The sequence below is a fragment of the Ahaetulla prasina genome, chromosome 3 (genome assembly GCF_028640845.1).
Source record: "Ahaetulla prasina isolate Xishuangbanna chromosome 3, ASM2864084v1, whole genome shotgun sequence".
NCBI classification, from domain to species: domain Eukaryota; kingdom Metazoa; phylum Chordata; class Lepidosauria; order Squamata; family Colubridae; genus Ahaetulla; species Ahaetulla prasina.
In genome coordinates, this window is record NC_080541.1 from 37034669 (window position 1) to 37057020 (window position 22352).

The 22352-nt window shown below is 34.7% G+C and overlaps 2 protein-coding genes across 8 annotated transcripts in view; one reads left to right on the plus strand and one right to left on the minus strand.

The window, feature by feature from the left end:
• The window catches only part of RMDN1 (regulator of microtubule dynamics 1), a 39682-nt gene that overhangs the window by 13138 nt on the left and 4192 nt on the right, over positions 1–22352 (plus strand). For 2 of the 3 annotated variants that reach the window (XM_058177258.1, XM_058177256.1), the window contains exon 10: positions 677–5790. The exons of the other annotated variant lie outside the window; for it this stretch is intronic. In XM_058177258.1, coding sequence (XP_058033241.1) covers positions 677–715 — 39 coding nt within the window. In that variant the 3' untranslated portion in view covers positions 716–5790. Of the gene's footprint in view, positions 1–676; positions 5791–22352 lie in introns of those variants that run through there. 3 annotated transcript variants of the gene reach the window in all.
• Positions 5970–22352, minus strand: part of WWP1 (WW domain containing E3 ubiquitin protein ligase 1) — a 75898-nt gene continuing 59515 nt past the window's right edge. For all 5 annotated transcript variants that reach the window (XM_058177249.1, XM_058177248.1, XM_058177251.1 and 2 more), the window contains 14 exons: positions 22080–22134; positions 21919–22003; positions 21698–21826; positions 18944–19016; positions 18781–18852; positions 17347–17435; positions 15189–15348; positions 11980–12113; positions 11746–11886; positions 10328–10448; positions 10030–10134; positions 8876–8972; positions 8678–8750; positions 5970–7755 (listed from right to left, as the gene is read on the minus strand). In XM_058177249.1, the coding sequence (XP_058033232.1) occupies positions 7656–7755; positions 8678–8750; positions 8876–8972; positions 10030–10134; positions 10328–10448; positions 11746–11886; positions 11980–12113; positions 15189–15348; positions 17347–17435; positions 18781–18852; positions 18944–19016; positions 21698–21826; positions 21919–22003; positions 22080–22134 (1434 nt within the window). In that variant the 3' untranslated portion in view covers positions 5970–7655. The remainder of the gene's footprint in view (positions 7756–8677; positions 8751–8875; positions 8973–10029; positions 10135–10327; positions 10449–11745; positions 11887–11979; positions 12114–15188; positions 15349–17346; positions 17436–18780; positions 18853–18943; positions 19017–21697; positions 21827–21918; positions 22004–22079; positions 22135–22352) is intronic.

Consider the following 22352-nt stretch of genomic DNA (forward strand, 5'->3'; position numbering starts at 1 on the left):
CCTGTAGATTTCTTTCTGTCCCTTTTTCAGGGGAAAAGGATTAAATGGGTTGAAAAGGATTTCATAAATTTTGATACGGTACTCTGGTTGGGTTCCACTGTACTACTTTGTGAGAATTTTACCTGGAGCTTGGCTTGTCAGTTTTAATTTATAGCAGCCCTGAGGTAAATTGGTTTAAGTGATAACTATTGACTCAGAATTGTAACTAAATAGAAACTTGAAACCAACACTCTCAGTGGATGTTCAGAGCCCAGTGTTGTTTGTTTAATATCTTTGTATACCAATGCAATAAATACCAATGCAAAAATTATTTGCTGTTCACATTAAAAAAAAGAAATGTAGCACAAAACCCCATACAAAAATAAAGGCTCAGCAAAAAAAGCCTGGCTTTTAAGGTTTGGTGTAAAAGTAGTAAAGAGAGAGGCACTCTGAATCTCCAGAGGGAGGCCACTTCACACTTCATCAGTTTCTATCTGATCTAATCCTGGAAATAAAATCTACGCAGAAAGATTTTTTAAGATTATTTCTTAAAAAATCTACGCAGAAAGATTTTTTAAGATTATTTCTTAAAAAACAATCAAAGGCAAATTAGCAGACAAGAGTACATTAACACAGCTATTTTTATATGATTTGCATGCTGTGTCAAAGGATAATTTTTTCACTTCTATTGTTCCAGGTACAAAAAGAAGCTTTGGAAGTACTAAATTCTATATGACATAGTTACTCAAAATATATGAACTGATGAACTAAGAAACTGAACAGAAAACTAAACAGTTATATTGTGATTCAAACTGGTATGTGAAGAAAATAATTTTTAGAGAAGAATAAATTCCAGATGTTAGTGACATTTCCTCTACATCTGTTAATCCATCTATATACATATACATGTCCAGAATGGAGAGAGAGAAATCAGGAAACAATTATGAAATTGACAAGTATTCAGAAATAATAGCTTTTAATTTTAATTCCTACTTTTCTTGTTTAAACTGTTATTTCAGTTATTTTCTGGCATATGGAAACATGGTTTTAGATACTTCATTTGGATAACTACACTGTTTTTGTTTTGGAGAATTTAGCAGAATAAAATATGCTTTCTTTTATATGTCAAAGGATAATTTGTTAATATATTGTTATAAGAGATGTGATGGCACAGTGTATTCAGCCAGGAGTTCAATCCTTATGGGCTCAAGGTTGACTCCGCCTTCCATCCTTTCACGGTTGGTAAAATGAGGACCCAGATTGTTTGGGCCAAAATGCTGACTCTCTAAATAATCTAGAGAGGGCTGTAAAGCATTGTGGAGTGTACATAAGTATGAGTGCTGTTGCTAATGCTATTGTTCACCCGTAATGTGTAAAGATATTTTTAAGTACTGTAGTGTTTATCTTACATTTTAGCTTGCAACCAATATTTGAATAATTTTTTGAGCTTTTTTATTTCTTCCAAGGTTTAGTTACAGATTCCTTGTTGCCTTTCACATCTTAATCATATAGTTCCATAGAGGTATAATCTGTTTGCTGCTTTTAAACAATACCCTTCATTTACAACAAGGTTCTTTTAAAATAAAAAGTACTTTTATTTATAAAAAGATACCCTAAAAAAACCCATAAACAAATATAAACATGAGAAATAAAAATTCAAAAATAATATAGCTCTTAATAGTCTTGAAACACAACATTAAACTACTGTGTTTCCCCGAAAATAAGACATGTCCAGATAATGTCCCCCTACCAACTACTTACATGCATGCGCAGCCAGTCCCATTTCCTCTGGTTGCCTGCTGCACAACCAAAATGAGTTGAAGCAGCGAGACTGGAGGGGGGGAAGGGGGGACATGTCATCCCCTCCCTGTTCTTCATGCCAGCAGAGCATCCCAACACATCCCACCCCACCCCAATGGCAACAGCAGTCTGGCTACTTCCCTTCCCCGCCGTCTCTATTGACGGGGTGGCAGGTGGGGCGGGGGAGAAGCAAGATGCATGGAGCGAGACGTGGCTCCCCATACCATCTCTTCTCCCCACCCCCTCCTCGCCAGGCATGGCAGGGCTCCTGCCCCTTGCTTAGCCAGGTCTTACCTTTCAATCTCTGTGGCTTTCCTCGTCGTTGTGTCCGGGGAAACATGCTGTAAAAGAAAACCTTTTCACCAGTTTGAGAAGTTTGATTGAACTTGTGAGACTTTCTTTTACAGCATGTTTCCCTGGACACAACAGCGAGGAACGCAAGGGAGCTGGAAAGGTAAGACGTGCGTTCTGCTTCTCACCTGCCCTACCTGCCTCCCCAAATTGCATCCCTAAAGGGGGCAGGTGGCTTAGTGAGGGGCAGGAGCCCTGTCATGCCTGGCGAGGGGGGGAGAAGGAGAGCCACGTCTCACTTCTTCCCCACCCTACCTGCCACCCCTCTCGATAAAGAGATGGGGGGGAAGGGAAGCAGCTGTTACCATTGGGGTGGGGTGAGACCTGTTGGGCCACTCAGCCAACGCAAAAACAGGGAGGGGAGGCAACAGCAGCAATGGAACATCCAGTCCCACGTTTGCCATCTCCTGCACCCCCAAAATAATAAGACCCCCAGATAATAAGGCCAAACCCTTATTTGGGGGGGGGTCAAAAGAAAATAAGACCCTGTCTTATTTTCGGGGAAACACGCTATATAGATTGGTATCCCTTTTTGTTAGGTAAAGTCATAAGCAGAGAGCAAATCAGCTCAAGGATTTAAAACTAGGATGACATCCTTTTACCATAAAAATAAGATCATGCTTATACTTCAATATGAAGAATTCTAAATAATACAAATAACTAATATCTACCTAAATAGTTATCTTTAATTTTTTCTATGAAAAACCCTTTGTAGATTTGAAATCGCCTAGTCCTGAGAGTAAGTCAAAAATTGTGGGTGCTGTTAATGTATCTGCTTCAAATAGTGAAAAAATTTTCTAAAACATTGAATATTTTTATAGAAGAGATGACTCTATACATTAAAAAGCTGAAGCTTTCAAGCTCCTATTCCCAAAGCCTCTGTGCCTATATATATAGCTATGCTTTTTATATTGAGGTTTGATAGTTACCACTTGACTCCCATGAGGAATCTTCTCTTACACCCTTCTTAAATCCCATAAATGTATGTATGAGAAAGGGATCTTCTAAGCATCTGTTGCTTTTCTGGCAAATTATAAGAGAAAAAAATGAGGACAGCATGGCCATATAGTGATTAAGAAAATAGCATCTCTCTACCTTCTCCTCTGTGGGAAGATAAATCAGCCAACGCAAATCAGTGTCATAACTTATATAGAAATTGCCTTTGTTGAAAGAATTGGAAAAATACTTTTTACTTTTAAGCACCTACTTGTAAACTCTGCTAAAGAAATAAAAATATAGAACTCTTCAAATCACTAACAGCATCTTAGAAGACTTGTAGAATGGCAGGGAAAACCCAGTATCAATGAATTTGCCATGAAATAATGCCTGTTGAAGATTTAAAAAGTCAATGTAGTATTTGATATAAGCATTTTAACTAACTAGAAAACTTTTAAAGAAAATAGTACATCTGATAAAAACAGTGTACTGATAACTCAAAATGGATCTAGTTGTAAGTAGAATGACATATGGATTGTGTGTGGAAGAATGCTTAAGCAGAATAGGAAATGAGCATTCTATACTAAAGGAAGCCTTGACAACAATTACCCTAGCAGGTGATATTTCAGATGTAGCTTCTATGGCCAGTTGTCCTGAATGCAACAGAATAATGACCGTGAACTTAATGTTCCAAGTCAACACTCTACATAATAATGCTCTAAACATACATCTGGTTAAATACCAATACCGTTAAAAGAGAAAGAAACCTAACCAAAAGAAAATAACCTATAGCAGATACGAGGAACTAAAAAAGTCACTTTAAATAAGGCACACTTAAATGCAGTTAAGGAATCTACCCAAATTCTATTCTAACTTTGGAAAATATATACATCTTTGTTTACCCAGAGGACCCATTTAAATCCAATTGTTCTAGTCTGTATTAATAAATGTTGGTCCTATTCCAATAAATAAGTGATTTTTATCTCTTAGGGTGGGAGATAGGGCAACTTTCCTAAACTTATTTGTTAGACGTATATTATCATTTATCCTTCAGGAACTCTTTTAAGCACCTACTTGTAAATTCTGCTAAAGAAATAAAAATATAGAACTCTTCAAATCACTAACAGCATCTTAGAAGACATTCCAGTAGAAAAATATATACAAAAAAAGGGTTAGCATTTCTTATTTACAAGCAACTTTTTATCAGAAGGAAAAAAAATTAAACACTGATTAACTTTTTCCTATTCTAGAAAATACTTTGGTACAGTGTTACCTGTATGCTGATTTATTAGCTGAGAAATCCTTCCTGCAAATTCTAAATTTAAGCTTGGAGGAGCATCTGATTTCTCGGTTTCGTCTTCCCCTCCCCATTTTAGCACACAGGTTTTCTTGTCTGTCTCTCTCCTACCAGAGAAATGGGTGCAGTTACTGAAGGAATGCTTTTCCACCTACAGAATGAAGGGTCAGAAAATTATGTGAACCTTTTGAAATGCTATAGACTGGGGGGTGGGGGGGGGAGTATTGTTTGTATTGTGTGTGTGTGTGTGTGTGTGTGTGTGTGTGTGTGTGTGTGTGTGTAAGCCACCCAGAGTCACTGAGAATGAGTGGACAACCATATAGTTTTTTTTTTAAATAATTACATTTTTGTCAAGTTTCAAAGAATTCCAACGCATATTTGGAAGATATTGGTACATTGTTTGTTATTCATAAGAAGCCTTATTTTTTAGAATATTGCAAAGGGTTTCATGAATGCAATACAGCAGCAAAACCATTGAAACATTTGCTCATTAAAACCAGCAAGGTGCACTTTGGTTATCCCGTTTAATTTTAGTAACATCTTTCTCAGGCATTAGTTACTTTTTTCTCTTATAAAACTGCTTGGGGAAGCCAAGGTATCTTTTTGAGCCTTTATATTAGGGAGATGGAGATAGAGATTGAGAGATACACAAAAACATACAGATCCAATACATGGGAATCTGGATCCATTCTCAATTTTCCACATAAATTCTAATGAGCACTGTTGATTTTTGGAAGAGTGCATTTACACCTTTCTTAAATACTGAAATCTTTATATCCTTGTTTTACAAAAATATAAACAAACTAGCCAATCTCGTGGAGTTGGAAGAGATCTTTTTGAGTAGATTGCTTCTGTAACTGGTTGAATACCTATATACTTGGAGTTTCTAATTGAACTTGATTGGTTTTAATAGCTCATTGTGATGAAATATTGTAAGATGCAATTTGTCTATCTTCCTTGGCAAACAAAATACTGTTTCTTTGCTATTGGTAAATCATATAAGAAATCATACTTTGATTTCTTCCCTTTTAACAACCAGTGAATCAAGGTCTGCTGAATTGTGCAAAAATGGACAAACTAAATAAGATATTCTGGGGGGAAAAAAGAATGTTATGTAATAACACCCTGCATCCATGACTTGCACTTAAGTAAATTTCATTGCAGTCATTGAAACTTAAATTCTAGCTAGGGCTACTGTTCATGGAAATCACTTATTAAAATGGAAGAGAAATTATACATTTAACTTTATTTACCTAGGGCTGCCTTTGTTTAGTTCTCCTAAATTCCAATCAAAGTGGCTTTGGAGTTTTATTTTCTTCTATGCCCCTTTTCCCAAATAAACTTATACAAGCATTTCATTTGTATTTTTTCTCTTTTTGCAAAATGTCCTCTGAATAATAAACCAAAATAAAAATAAACAAAGTATACTTTGTGATGCACTGTGTTCTTTATTGTTAATTACTGATTTACAAGATTAACTTTGCAATGGTTCAGTCATTCAATAGTGCAAATAATAGTGTTTCTGTTGTTCTGAATGTAGAATTTAGGTAAACCATTTCTTTCTTTGGATATTTTTTGAAGTTTTTTTCTTTATAAACGAACATAATTCAGGTGACTCCAAATACAATTTTCTCCAAATCTTAGGGTATTTTTATTTTAAGGTGCCTATGTATATTGTGAGAGGGCTTTATGACATTAAAAACATATTGATAGGGGGAAGTTATCTAACAAGATAGACTGAAGGCCCATTAATTCAGTGCTTTTATCAAAGCATTCTCAGATTAATATCCATGAATAATAAAGTGTAACAATATGTAGAAAAATAAGGTTTTGGTAGAATTCAACTGCTATATTGAGAAAATGAATAACAGCAGATTCATACTGCAATTACAGATTTTTTGCAGTTTGATATGTTACAGAAATGTTAATTCTAGGAAATTTGTGTGTGTACAAAACTGTAAGTTTAATGGAATTTACAATGAATAATGAATGCATGATACAATGGTAATTTAAAATGTTACTCTAGTAAGGAAGCACAGTTTGCTAAAAGTAGCATTCGATATAATTCACATCAATGTTGTAGAATTTATCATACATTTGCAAATAGCAAATGCCCTCAATACTGCTAAAATAATTTAATGTTTTATATATATATAATATTGTACACTTAATGACAAATAAGACTTAGCCTTTATAAAAACAAATTTTAAAGATGTTTAGGAACATCTGGATTTATTGAAGTTAAAAATGGATGAGAATACTTAACACTATTAAAATCAATTCAATTGTGCAAGCTTTTGTGACTAGTTTCAATAGGGGTCTCTAAATTCATACCAAAAAATAAAAATCCATGAGCAGAAGAATTCACATTACTTTTCATATCCTACTGAATTTCAAATTAGTTCATTTTAGGAAACTGAGGCATATAACCAATACTGAGGAAAAGCCGGTAAAATACCAGACTAGGGCAGAATATGTAAGCAACTTTTGTTTTTTTCTTCAAGATTACCTACTGTTCTCTTGGAAATAACCCAAGATAGTATGTAAACAATTTTTAATGCTGATCAGTAAGTTAAAATAGTCTGTTCAGCTTCTGTTTGTGAGTCAGAACAGTGGCACCAATATCTTAATAATCACATTCATTTTACTGTACATTACTCTTGTGCAAGTAATAAAGGCTTTACCTATGACCACCGCTACATAGACGTAGCAAAGAGGGTTAACAACTATTACTTTTTAAAGAAATTAAGCTGATAGAATTATATTCTATCACTTCAAAGAGCCAGCAGCATTTTTCTACATAATGAAGATGTATTTGGCAGAAGCCTTTTAACACCTTTTATAACAGCCATGCAATAGAAAGAACCTTAGAGATGTTGCATAAATTAGAAGAATACAGAGCAGTCTGTACATTTCTGAAGTCAAGAAGAAACTCCTGATCCTCTGAATGGCTGTGATGTTTTTTAAGTTTAAAGCTCTATAAAACTAGAGCTGACTATTGTTTGTGTGTGCGCGTACATATATATCTATATATCTATATAGATACATATGCACACATTTTAAAATAAAGTCTGTCTGCTTCAATTTCATTCTGGCCGATCTCTGAGGGCAAAATAAATAAGTAGAGTAAGTAAAAGTTTTTGCATATCTTTGTGGAAGAACAGAACTGCTTTTTAAAAAGATTTCCAGAAAAACTGCTGTACAGAAGAGACGGCTTATGTACAACTAACTGTGCAATTTAGTTGATCCAGCCTATCTGGAAAAAAAAATGAAAGCTTCACTTTGATGAGTCTTACTCTTGTCCAAATCCTTCTGTTTCTTCAATTGCAAAAAGCAACTTTTCTTTCAGCTGTTCATAGCTTTTATAAGGCGGTAAATCTAAACGATTAAAACTGCAGAGAAAAAAGAAAAAACCATTTATTTTCTATTTTATTCTATCTGGTAAGATCACACCATTAGTTTAATGGTGCAATAACTTATCATTTTACATTTTAAGTACTATCAGCTCTCACAATTTAACATTTCTCTCCACTGATCCAAACAATCAAGAAAATTCTGAAATATGCATTACAGATTAGCAATTTCCAGCTTTATAGCTCAGACGTATAAATTTCTTGGCCAGACAATCATACTGTTATTGACAGCTCTTCCTCCACTTATTTGTTCTTGTATTTTTCACATAGCATGCATTGAAAAACAATTTGTCTGGTTGGCCTTAAAAACCTACCTCTGCTACAGAAAATAATTGTTTTAAATCTATCAATACCTGCATAAAAGAACAATTTTGGTGCAAATTAATGTGTATTTCTTAATATGACAATGCCTGGCACTTGAAAGAGCTCAATAGAATACATGAAACAAAAAAGCAGATGTGTTATTATGTCCTTAGAAATCGCCCCAAAGCTAAGCTGAGTTGTAATTGAAAGGGTGTCTCGGTAGTAAAAAAAAGTAAAAAGAAAACTGGCAATGGAAACTATTTCCATGTTATTGCTAAATAAACAATGGATTTCTCTCTGTAAGAATTGAATTACACCTCAGCATATCTTACTAGTATGCTAAGTAAATATAACACGCATTTGTCTATATGCTGGTGTCATATCTGCAGCCAGGGAGTCCCAGTATAGCAAAACTACATCATAGCTTCTTTGCTTGTTTCCTGCTAAAATAAGTGGGCCATGAATCCTATAAATGTATTTAGTTTAATGGATCTATGCCAGGGGACTCCAACCTTGGCAACTTTAAGACTTGAAAACTTCAACATGACTAAATCTGCATTAAGATCTTCCTCCACATCACTTTTCTGTTTTAACTCACCACGTGTGACTTCTTGGTAACCAGGTTTCCTTCCCAACCTTTTCAACACAGAATTTCTGAGGACCATTACTTCCTGGGAGGAAAAAAAAACCCAAACCCTTTTTTTAACAACCATGAAGAACTTAGTATTATTTTAATATTTCAGAAAGTGTAGCTTTATAAGATACCAGTTAAGAATTATTTACACTGATTAGTTACCCATGAGCTCTGCAAATCCTCCCAGTGGTAACCGGCAAGTACCAGTGACAAATTGCATCAGTCTCATACGGACTTCATTGTCAGCTTCTTTTATGAACTATAAACAGATGTAAAAGAAGTGTTATTCTGAAATTCCAGTTAATTAAAAATTAATTATTTTTAATATAATTTTACTGTTATTACACTTGCCTCAACTTTTTCTACCAAAATAAGATGCAAAATGCAGGAGAGTTGTGTAACACAAAAACAAAACACATATCCTATCAAAGAACTAAATACCATCAACAACATACAAAATAAACCTCACATAAAAACAATCTAGGAACGCAGTACTTAGTAATGCAGTTACAATACATATTTCACAAAAATAAAAAGAGCTCTCTGATAAATATCTGCAGAACCCAGATTATCTTATTACATTATAAGATTTTATATTGATCTTTATTTATTTGACCTGTTTTCTGAATTGGCGGGGTTGTTTTTTTTTAGCATTTCAGATGTCAAATATGCTGTCTTGATAAGCAGAAGTGTGTGCATGACTCATTACTGGTTTCCTTTTGCTAGCAAGTACTGATACTATAATATTATTTACATTTAAGGTATAGATGATGGCAGTCAGATAGGGAAAACTGTTTCTGTTTCGCTATTTGTTCCTTCTTAAGTTCATCTTTTTTTTGTTTCTTTGTTCCCCCTTTGATATTAATGATTATTTCAGCAGCTGGAAACTGCAATTCTATTTTTTGTTTTTGGCAGTTAGCCAAGGAGAAAAGGTAAATCTGAAAATAAATTTTTAATTAGCTGACGGACACAGTCCAATATCTTGTCTGCCTGCAAGCCTAGGTTCAGACACACGATAGGGATTTACAAGATATTTAAAAACTTTTCACTATGACTCCCAGGAGATAATAAATTGAGAATACAAGATTATTTTAGTGCGGAGGAAAATGGGAAATATCAATTACATTGAACAAACTTACCTAAATCTTTGGGACTTCTGCAAATTACTATAGTAATCATACATGATGCACAACACGAAAAATTCCTGCAGATATCAGGAATTTAACAATTTTGATTTATTTCAGAATTGCTTTTTTAAAATTCACATGATCACCCACTTATGTTTGCTGGTTCTCTGAACAAATAAAGTATTATACCTGCCAGAACCACATTATTTGTTTGCTATTTCTTGTATAATGGCGATAAACAGTGTTTCTTTGCCAGTCCGCCATATCAACTTCTTGCATTCCACAAAGCATAACCTAGAAAAGTTCACAAAATTGAAGATAACATTAGCTTGAGTTTTTTGAAATATAAATTAAAATATTTTTCAATATACCATTTTATAGTACTTCAAGATTTATCTGCTTTGTTTACTGAATACGGATATAGCTACTTACTTGTATTAATCCTCATTGTAGAAGAATTTAATCCACTATAGCTGAAAAATCTCACCTCCAGTTCTTTTTCATCAAAATACTGCAGCCATTGAAGAGGAACAACTTCATTGAATCCATCCAAGAAAGCTTTGGTTTGTTCTTGTACTCCTCGTGAAAACCGCCACTCTGCCATTAAACTAAAACAGAAGAAATATTATAACTCTGAAAATAACATTCTTTATTTTAAAGTATATAATGCAGGGGTATCAAACTGGCGGCCCACAGGCATGTGCAGCCACGCCCACCCTGGCTCCACAAAGGCAAAAAATGTCAGGATGCATCACGTGACATCACGTGATGCGATCGAGTTTGACACCTGTGATATAATGTATAACAATTTGAATAAATCCAAAAGACTCCAGAATTACTATTTTTAAAAAACTGCATTCATAGCATTACTGATTATGAGCCATCAAGAGGGAGTTGATTCTTAGCAAGCATAGAAAAGAGATTTTCTCCATTGTAGTTTGTCCCTAACCTGGTCCTTCAGTCTGCCAATAGTGTGCTATTGTTCCAACATATTCCATATTAATATCAGTTCTTTCCTCAATATAATCTGAGCATTTGCAGCCTGAGCTCTAGCTATAAAAACAAAATTCAGGGCCATTTGAAAATGGGCTACCCAATTTGTACACATTATATACATATTCCGTATAGAATTGCTATATAGAAGAGCTACACTCATATATTTAGGGCAGGGGTAGTCAACCTTTTTATACCTACCGCCCACATCTGTATCTCTGTTAGTAGTAACATTTTCTAACCGCCCACCGGTTCCACAGTAATGCGCCGTGTATCGTCGTCTGTGCATGCCTCTCGTGCATGCATGTATTGTGGATTGGGTTGGGGGGGGAACCGGATACCAGCTCTGCTTGTCTGTTACAGCCGGGGGGAGTGGGGGGAGATGCGTGAGCTATTCTGAGACAAGTCTCTTTTGTTTGCGGTCACACTATAGCGCCATTTAGTTTCACTTACATAATGTGAACTAAACTTATGCGCGGGTGATACAAATAGTATATTTTCAGAAATTTAAATTGTCACGGGGAATTTTATGAAAACCTAATGAAAATGTTTTTAAATAATGCTATGAAATTTTTTTAAAAGTCAATTAAATTAAAAAAAAGGAAAGTGCTTCAATATCGGACAAAACCCCGACCGCCCACCATAAAAGCTGGAACGCCCACTAGTGGGCGGTAGGGACCAGGTTGACTACCTCTGATTTGGGGGTATTCTATATTTTGGGCAATTCTTTTTTCACAAAATCTTGGGATAAAGAAAACCCTTTTTGTCCTCTCACATATGGTTCTTGAAGTTCATCACACTTTGACATTGAGAAAATGCCAAAAATTATACAAAATGGTAATTTTTTTTATATAGAATGCTATGTATAAAAACAAATCTCTCTTTGTCCTTTATTTTACTCTATCCCCCTACCCAATATATTCTTCTTTGTTTTCTTCAGTGACAAGTAAATTTGATCCTCCTGATTTCAGCTCATGTGAAGTAACCTTTCCTAGCAGCTCCATGTCAACACAGAAGTACATTTCTAAATTACATTCTTCTATATTGTTGTCCCTAAGAGAGAAAGATTAAAAAAAAGAGATTAACCAAATATGTTCACTTTATTTTGGCACAAAAAACTGTGAACATCCGAAAAGATTTACAAACCTTATCCAAATTAGAGAATTATAAAACTCAGTGTCAATAGATTCCAAATCTTTTATTGTGAGTTTCTTATTTAGCATGCGCTTGTAGAATGGCAGGGAAAACCCAGTATCAATGAATTTGCCATGAAACAATGCCTGTTGAAGATTTAAAAAGTCAATGTAGTATTTGATATAAACATTTTTAACTATTAACTAGAAAACTTTTAAAGAAAATAGTACATCTGATAAAAACAGTGTACTGATAACTCAAAATGGATTGTTTCTAGTTGTAACTAGAATGACATATATGGATTGTGTATGGAAGAATGCTTAAGCAGAATAGGAAACAAGAACACTCCATACTAAAGGAAGCCTTGACAACAATTACCCTAGCAGGTGATATTTCAGATGTAGCTTCAGAACATAGCCATATGGCCAGTTGTCCTGAATGCAACACAATAACGACCGTGAACTTCATTTTCCAAGTCAACACTCTACATAATAATGCTCTAAACATACATCTGGTTAAATACCAATAACGTTAAAAGAGAAAGAAACCTAACCAAAAGAAAATAACCTATAGCAGGTATGAGGAACTAAAGAAGTCACTTTAAATAAGGTACACTTAAATGCAGTTAACCCAAACTCTAACTTTAGAAAATATATACATATCTTTGTTTACCTAGAGGACCCATTTAAATCCAATTGTTTGTATTAATAAATCTTTGTTCTATTCCAACAAATAAGTGATTTTTAATCTCTTAGGGTGGGAGATAGGGCAACTTTCCTAAACTTATTTGTTAGATGTATATCATCTTTATCCTTCAGGAGCTCAAGGCAGCTTATCTAGTGCCCCCCTCTTCCTATTTCCTCTTACAATAACCACCCTCTGAGGTAGACTAACCTGAAAGAGAAGGGCTTAGATTCACTTAGAGAGCTTCCATGAATGAGAGTACACTAAAATCTGCATATATTCACTTTAACATTTTTCCCTAATACATCCATTGTTGTATGCCCATTTTAAATTGGAAGTACATTGAAGACTGAAGAATATGAAGAACTGTCTTTATATCAGACATAGTAGTCCAATTAGTGTGAATGATGTCATCTCAGTTATAAATTATGAAAAAAAATTAACTTATTTTCTGTACTAAGTATATATGGAACCATGCAGATTAGAACATAATTCCCAGTATGCTGCAAATAAAAGCAAAGCACATATATTTCCATAATCAGATACTTTGCCTGGCTCTTTCTATTAATTTAAGGCAGAATAAAGTGTTAAAACATCTATCATGTTACACTGTTAAAACTTACATTGTCATGTTTATATTAAAATACATATTTACATTTATATTGGTATTGGTAATTATACATAAAACTACATAAAATCATGATTTTCCCAGAACACATACAGATTAAGATGTAGTTATGAATACATAAACATGCATGATAATCCTAAGGATCAAGTACATCCAGAGGGAAAAAATTACATCTTCTTTGATAACTGGATTTATTTACTGTCAAAAAGTAATACTCAGCTAGATACAATTTCTTCTTAATTTATGTCAACAACAACAACAAAGGATTCAGGTACTTGAAATAAACTTTAATATTTAAACTAAGATTTCTCTTCTCAAGGAAAACATAACTTGTTCCCTCAATCACTCCATATTCTAGTCTTCTGAGCTTCTTCATTGCCCATCTCAGCACCTTTTATTGTTACTCTGAATCTTATTGTTTAATTTAATTTAATTAAAGCATTAGTATGTACTTTAGTATTTTATGAAGAAAATCCCTGCAAAATCCAGTGAAAAGCATTGCTGTGATTTGGGAACAATATTTTTACTTTGCAAAAATAAGTTATTAAGGACACATCCAAAATACAATAATAGATCACAGTAAAGTACATACATTAAAGCAAATTAACAATCTAACCACAAGTGTGTGTCTTAAAATTTTGCCTATATGATAGACACAAAGGTTTTGTCAAATAAATAACTTTCTTCATACTTTTCCTGTATATTCAATAACACTGTAACGGTATTCTTAACGGTTTGTATCTCTTGCTCTATGCCAGCTTTATTACTTGAATTTTCCTATCTCAATTAAAGATTATCCCTAGATCCCATTCTCAAATCTCTGAGGATTTCTAGCTAATCTTCCCACCATTTCCTTCAGAATTTTCTTTCTTCTCCCATAACCTAAAATATTAAAATAGCCCTTCCCTCCCCTTTCTAGGTGTTACTGATATGATACCTTTTCAGTGACCTGGGCATGATTGGACTTGCCTTTTTTACCAGCCCATGTGTTCCCGGTCATTACTATATGCAAGGCAGGAGTGAAATGTACAATTTGTTACTACCGGTTCTGTGGCCGTGGCTTGGGGGGGGTAATGTGACTGGGTGGACATAATGTGACTGGGTGGGCGTGGCCAACTTTTTTTTTTACTTTTAAAAGCATCTTTTCTACAATCTCTTTGGATTTATGTGGTGCTTTAACAGTTATTTCTAGTTGTCTCTACATGCACAGAATTCAAAGATGGCTAGAAATAGCTACCAAAGAAACAATATAAACCTAGAAAAAGATATGATCATTTTAACAAGTCCAAGACATGTTTCAAACATGTTATAGCATATAACAAGCATCTCCTCATCAGTCATAATCTCTTTAGTCCACTGACACTTAATTCTGACATTTTCCACATGACAAACAATTCCTAAAATGGAAGGCCAGATCTACTTGTAGAGTTGATTTAACATGATTTAAGAATTGTAATCATGCAGAGTTCTAAATATCTGTTGCAGATATTCATTCTTCTATGTGTAGAGGACAATGCAACCAACTTATTGAGAATTAGCTGAATAAAATTTCTGTGCCTGCTTAGCACATCATGCTGCTATTTTCAGAAAGGTTTTTACTATATACTTTGCCTAGATGATTACAATAGTTTAGACACTAATGTGTACTTTATTACTCCTTCATGTTATCTACCATTTTGTTAGTCAATCAGTAACTGGTTCTCTCTTGATATTAAACAATATATGCCATTACTTTAAAAAATCAACTAAGTATTCCAATGAGGAAAAATACCCCCGTTTTTTTTTCATGTACTTACTTGTAATTATTCTACTGAACAATGCTGGTGGCGAACAGAATTAATTCTCAATATGATAGCCATACACGTTTACATGCTAAATATTTCACAAAATCAAAAGAAATCACCCTTACCATAGCAATAAATCGCCCAATGAAACAGAAGTATGAAAGATGATCTGGATTTATTGTTGATGCTGGATTTATCTGTAAACAGTAGTTACTCTTGCCAGCGTATTCAAAGAGACAATACATAGGATTCAGCACTTCATGTGATAGCAAAAAGAACCATTCTCTATTTAAAAATATAATGAATAGATAATCAAACATGGTTATCTCCAAATGTTACAAATATTGACCTAACAATTCGAGGAACGTTTTAAGCAGATACGATAACCTGTTTATTTTATGATGTTGTGAAAAAGGAACAGGGAATTATAGTATAACAAAGTTTGGTTCAAATGAATTCTGAATTAATTCAATGCTTTAATAATGTTATGAACAATTATATGAGTTCACGTAACTGTAATTAGTTTGAAAATTATTCCTGGCATTGCTAAGTTATCTTTGAAAAACAATATATGTCATCTCACAATGCTTTTTTTTAAATTAAATGTTATTGGTGAGATATATAGAATTTACATATGTATATAATAAATTTGTATAATATAAAATTATATGCTAAAATTATAAATTACAGGTAGTTCTCAACTTACGACCAGAATTGAGCCAGAAATGTCTTTTCCTAAGCGAGACATTGTGAATTTTGCCCCATTTTACAACCGTGCTTGTCACAGTTGTTAAGTGAATCACTGCAGCTGTTAAGCTAGTAACATGGTTGTTAAACAAATCTGGCTTTTCCCCATTGCTTTTGTTTGTAAGAAGGTTGTAAAAGGTAATTACATGACCCCAGGACTGTGCAACTATCATAAATATGAAACAGTTGCCAAGCATCTGAATGTTGATCACATGACCATGGGGCTGCTGCAACATGGTAAGTGTGAAAAACGGTCACAAGTCACTTTTTTCAGTGTTGTTATAACTTCAAACTGTCACTAGAGGAACTGTTGTAAGTCGAGAACTACCCGTAATTTATACATAATTTATTTCAACAAAATCATATTAATGGATGAAATAAACATAAAAAAGAATATATACATATGCACAATCCATATAGTAATAATTTGGTAATATGGGTTTAATCTTATAGTTAAATCTACATAATTTAATCTAGATTTTGCTCCTTCATGTTCTTGGAATGTAAAGGCTCTTCAAAATGGTAACAAGCACATATCTTAATCCACTCCTTACCATAAGGAAAATATTACGTCCTGGTGGCACGTTGATTAAAATGCAGTATTGCAGGTGAACTCTGCCCACAGCCAACACTTGGATCTTGATGGGGCTCAAGGTTGACTCAGTCTTCCATCCTTCTCAGATTGGTAAATTGAGGACCCAGACTGTTGGGGGTAATATGCAAATAATGCTTACATTGTAAACCACCCAGAAAGTGCTGTAAAGTGCTATGGGTGGTATATAAGACTAAATGCTATTGCTACCTCTTTGCTGAGTGCCAGGTTCTAAGATCAGACACATTTAATTTTTTCTTTATCTGGTAAATTGAATAATGTTTATTTATAATTTTTATCAATGGTAGAATCTAGGCACAGGAAAGCCAATTAATAAGCATTGGGTGAAATATTAGTAATATTTTCTTTTCTCAATCGATCAATATATGCTACAATTTTTAACTGGAAGATCAAAAATGTACTAACAGTCAGTTAGAATCCAAATTAAAAAATGACCGCTGAAATTTGAATATAGCAATAGCACTTACACTTATATACCGTTTTACAGTGCTTTACAGCCCTCTCTAAGTGATTTACAGAGTCAGCATATTGCCCCCAACAATTTGGGTCCTCATTTTACCCACCTCAGAAGGATGGAAGGCTGAGTCAACCTTGGGCCTGGTGAGATTTGAACTGCCAAATTGCAGGCAGCCAGCAGGCAGGAAAAGTAGCCTGCAGTACTAATTCTAACCACTGAGCCACCACGGCTCTTCTCATTCAGTTGCAATTCTTGCCATTACTCTTAGTTTTGTTTTTACTTATTTCCTGCTTTTGTTTTTTTTGTTGTTTCCTTCTTTCTAATGTCTTAAACAATTTGTAAACCAATCAATGGCACTGGGAATTAGTCAACATATACATTTATTAAATTATTATGGCTGACAAATTATAATTATTGTTTTTAAATAGCTTGACAAAGGTCATGATATTTCAATAAGCACTGTTACCTGGCTAAACCTCCATAATCCAACCCTTCCTCTCCTCTGAATATGACATACAATCTTCTCCTTAAGTCATAAGGCTTTAAAGCCATGATCTGTAAGTAAAATAATAAACAAAAAGTACCACTGATTTTAGAAGGTAAAATATAGAAAAATATAAAATACATATTATAATATATTAAGGATTACATCCAACTGTTCTTCAAATACAACTGCATTCTATTTCTAGAAATTAAAACGTTGATATGTTTTAATGCTTCAAAGACAATTTGTACTTTTTTTTGTTTTTAATTCATGTAGCCACCACCTACTACTTTTCAATAGTATTTTTTACTCCCGTTCTGGACAACCAGAGTAAGTTATCTATCATGTGATTATTGAAAAGATGTAACCATAAAGCTACATTCAGCATACAGCACTGCCATAAAGGGCAAATAGGCCACAGCATTTATCAAGGAATAAACACAGTCTTTACTGAAGGAATAGGTAACATTCCCAGACTTAAAACACTTTACTATGTACTAGTCTCTTTGTTTTCTGCAAAAAAAAAGTATCTCCCCTGTCAGATCCTTCCTACTCTGTGAAGAAACAATAACCTACTCCTAAAGCGCATAAAGGGAAAAAATGGAAATAATCTTCTGTCTTAACATTATGGTCAAGTACTTCTTCCTTTTTTCATACATGAATGACTAGAAATTCCATAAAAAGTGGTCTATTACTGTAATGGGGAAACAGCACAGTAGAAGTGGTGAATCAAATAACAACCAATATCACTTCCCCGCACTCCGCCCCACCTTTCCACATGCCTTTAGATTTCAATGTTTTGTTTTAATTTATTTATGTTTTAATGTGGAGAGAGGGAGGGGGAGAGAAAGAGAGAGAGAGAGAGAAAGAGAGAGATGAGAGAGAGAGATATGAGAGAGAGAGATACATACATTTTGATTGTAAGCAACTCAGAATTACCCTATGGCAAGATGTGTGGCCAATAAATTTTATAAGTAAAATAATGAAAAAAAAGATAAAATAAAAAGATAAAAGGTGGCATGGGCATGCTGTGTAATTCCAACATGATTCAGCACCACTGTTCTGCAAGCTGTTGCTGTTGTATTTGGAGTTTTTTGCCTTTGGGATGACATTTTTTTTTATTTGTTTAGGTGTTCCTGATTTTAAAGTGTAAGCTGCCCATAAATGTTTGGACTTAGGCAGTCTTAAAAAAAACTAAACAAAAATACAAACAACAAATGGTTGTTTATTAATGTATGAAGATTTCATAGGCTACATTCTTTCTTCTGGAACTTCTGAATAAATAAATACCTTCAAATGTTTTTAATTAGAATAAGATTTTGTTTCCTACATATAAATCTAAGTTATTTTAAAGATATTAATTTTTGCAGTGTTGTGTGTTATTTTCCATACTTTAGGATATTAATAGTATTTTACCTGTTGGAAGGAATCTTCAAACAAAGTTTGTCTGGATACATTGATCTTCACATGGCTTGGTAGAGCATTTGACTATAGAGAGAAAGTAAATGATTAATACAACCATAAACACAAACGTTATAAAGGAAAATTTAAAGTTTAAATTTAGACAGTATTATCGTACCTGACATAAGTAGCGGAAATGAGCCAGTTTCCACCTAAAACTGCGTTCATAAGCAATTTGTGGTCCTTTATTTCTAAAAAGAAACATATTTAAACGATTAAAATTTCTCAGCAATTTCATTTGGTCTAACAAATGATGTAACAGCTAATATATATATTTCCATTCTAGATACTTCCATTCTAGATTAATTTTATGATTTTATCTTCTAACAAGATGGTAAAATTCCATCACCAGTGCAGGTGTCAACAAAAGGGAACATGTTTTATGAAGCAAGTATGACAAGTCTATACATTTTTCCTCATTTCCCCAATTATAACCTGTGCATTTCCCTGCCCACTGATTTTTCCAGTGGCCTTCCTAGGTTGCTATTATCCTTAATAATTAACTTGATGATTTCCTCTTTCTTTCAAATCTTCCCAGCAACCTCTTTTCACCATCTGTGTTTAGCTGCCACTACTGCCACTCTTGAATTATTATAGCATATCCAACTAGCCTGCCTGCCCCTTCCCAGTCTTCCAGGTGCCCTCCTTAACCTACTTCTGCATATCCTTCTTTCATACAACACCCAAACTCACAGTATCTGGAGGTACAGGTAATATCAGCTTAGAAACATTTGTTCAGTGATTGTTTGAAATTATGACAGCTGGGAACAAAGAGACTTATGATTTGTGCCTGAAGCTATGGCCATTACAGAACCCCATGGACATGTGATAAAACTTCAGGCATTTGGCAGCTCAATCACCTTATAACTGTAGGAGCACTACAACTCCCCCCACCATCTTTGCTCTTTTTCCCACCTGCTGTCCTCTACTCAACACTCCAGCTGATCTTCACAACTGTGTTCTTACTCCCGCTGCTGATAGATATGTCTGGCCTGGTTGCTGGCTTCGCATGGTGAAAAAGGTGGTGGTGGGGAGTACAGAGCTGCTTAAAGGGGCAATAGCATACCAGAATGCCACTTTTTGGGGTGCTCCTAGGCCATGTGGGATTGGGTTTGTGCTCCTTTTTTTTTTCATGGCACAAAGCCAATGCCATATGATCCAGGAGTACAAAAAAATCTATGTTTGTTGCACTCTAGCCTCTTTAAGCTTTCTGCTTTCCATTTCACCATGCAAAGTCAACCCCATATGGCAAAGCAGCCAGGTCAGGCACTGTTGTGACTCGTCCTCCCTCCTCTCCTCAGCCGGGCCCCTCCCGTCTCCAACCGGGCCTTTTATCAGACTCCGAGTCTGATAATGAAGATGAACGGCCTGTCATGCCTCCAGCCCCCGGCCCTGGCCCCATGCCCGGAGAGGATTCTAGGAGTGAAAGGACAAACCCGATAAACCTCACTCATACAGCGTGTGTTCCTTTGACTCAGCCTTCAGAGCAGGAAGCCAGCCAGGTGCTGGAATTACCCAGCCCTACTCCCTCTGACCCCTCCCTTTCCCAGAAGCTGACAGCAGATCCAGCTGAAGACAATTCAGGGTGGGAGGACCCTTGCTTCCGGAGATCTGAGAGGCGACGCCAGCAGAAGGAGGGGTGGGGCAGGCCTGGATAAATGCTGAGTCATGGAGCCACACCCCACAGCCTATATAAAGGACCTGCTTTTGGCATTCCAACCTTGAGTCAAGCAAAGTCTTATCTAGTTTGCTGATATCAGACTCTATCGCTGAAGTCACAACTTGGACTCCTGCCTGCCCTGATAAACCTTGAAGGAACTTGGCAAGCTGCAGAGGCTTCGTTGCCAAGTTTGTTACGGACTTCCTTGACTCGTTCGTCGGAGTGGGGGTGGGACATGACAGGCACTTCTCATCATCAACAGGAACAAAAAGACAATGGTGAAAGTGAACTGAGGTAGCAGAGGGCAGGGATCTTAAATTGTAAGGTGGCAAGAGTGCTCTGATCTACTTGGTAGGCTTGACTTCAATTTTTTCTTCTTAGAATTCAGTGTATTAAGAAGGTCTTTGCCTGAGCTGTTTCCAACTAGTATCTTAGTTTGAACTTAAAATATGCTTCAGCCCTTTTTGCCTATGAAAGTTTTTTCTTTATTTTCATAAGCAAAAGGAAGACCTCTTCCTCACTCTGTATATTTTGTACATGTAATTTTGTTTGCTTATTTGTATCCTGCCTTTATTATTTTTACAAATAACTCAAGATGGTGAACATGAGTTCTTCCTATTTTCTTCACCACTTTGCACTTTAACAACAACTCTCTCTTTAAAATCCTTCACTCTATCTATAGTAATGTCACTCCTTTATTGATAACCAGAGTTAGAAAAAATTGAATTACCATCCCTGATGTTTTTAAAGTCAAACTGCTCATGTACTTACAAGTTAGCTTAAGAGAACAAACTATGTATACCGGGAGAGAGGGAAGAATGACTTCACTGTATGTATTTCTTAATTTCCATTATATTTTGTAACATTACACATTCACAATGATTTAAAGCAGAATCATAAAGCAGCATCAAAAATATTAAAACAATTAAAATTATATAAATAAGGATTTTTGAATACCAACAATGAAAACAATTCATTCCAGAAACCAGGGATGGTTTTACAAAAGGCTTAATTCCAACCTGCTGCCAGATGAGCCTTCTATAGATCTCTTCAGTAAGGGAAAACAGAATATATAGACGAGAACATTGTGGAGTTCATGCAAAATAATTCATCTAATTAGTAGAGGCCAAACACTATCAATTATGCTAGCTCTATTATATATATTTAACACACTCTAAGTGTTTTCAGAATATCCATTAACACTTTACTTACACAGATGATTTACCAGTACGAGGATCATTGAAGGTAGTTGTTCGTGTGTTATGGTCAACAAAGTATCTTACACCTTCTCTTGTATATCTGATTTCCCAGCCTTCTGGAAGGGGATCTTCATTTTGTAAGCTGAAAAAATTAGTCAACTGCTTTTTTAAAAATGCAGTAATTTAAATTTTTTTTAGCTTTGTTCAATGAGTAAAAACAGATTATCAACATACCCTTGAGTCCGTGGATCTTCCCACTGTGTTGTCTTTGTATTGTGATTTACAAAATATACTCTGTCATTTGAATCAACTCTTCTTTCTGTAATAAAAAATGACCTATGTAAATAATATAAACAATAATGCATGAATATTATTTACATATTTATATTTCTCACCCCAGCCTGGTGGTAAAGGACCTAGTGGATCATTTTCAGCAGAAAGCATTGAAGCCTAGTGGAAAAAAAAATTGAATTATTTTTTATTACTATTTAACTGCACTTGATAAAAATGTAAACATCTGTTTCCATATAAACATCTAGTCAATATCAGTTCCTTTGCAATCTATATAAATTTGCTAAATAACCACACAAACAAATAAAAGTCTTTCTAATCAGAGAAACTACCAAATTCCCAAATTGAGCTTATACTATTTACCTGAAAGTTAAAAA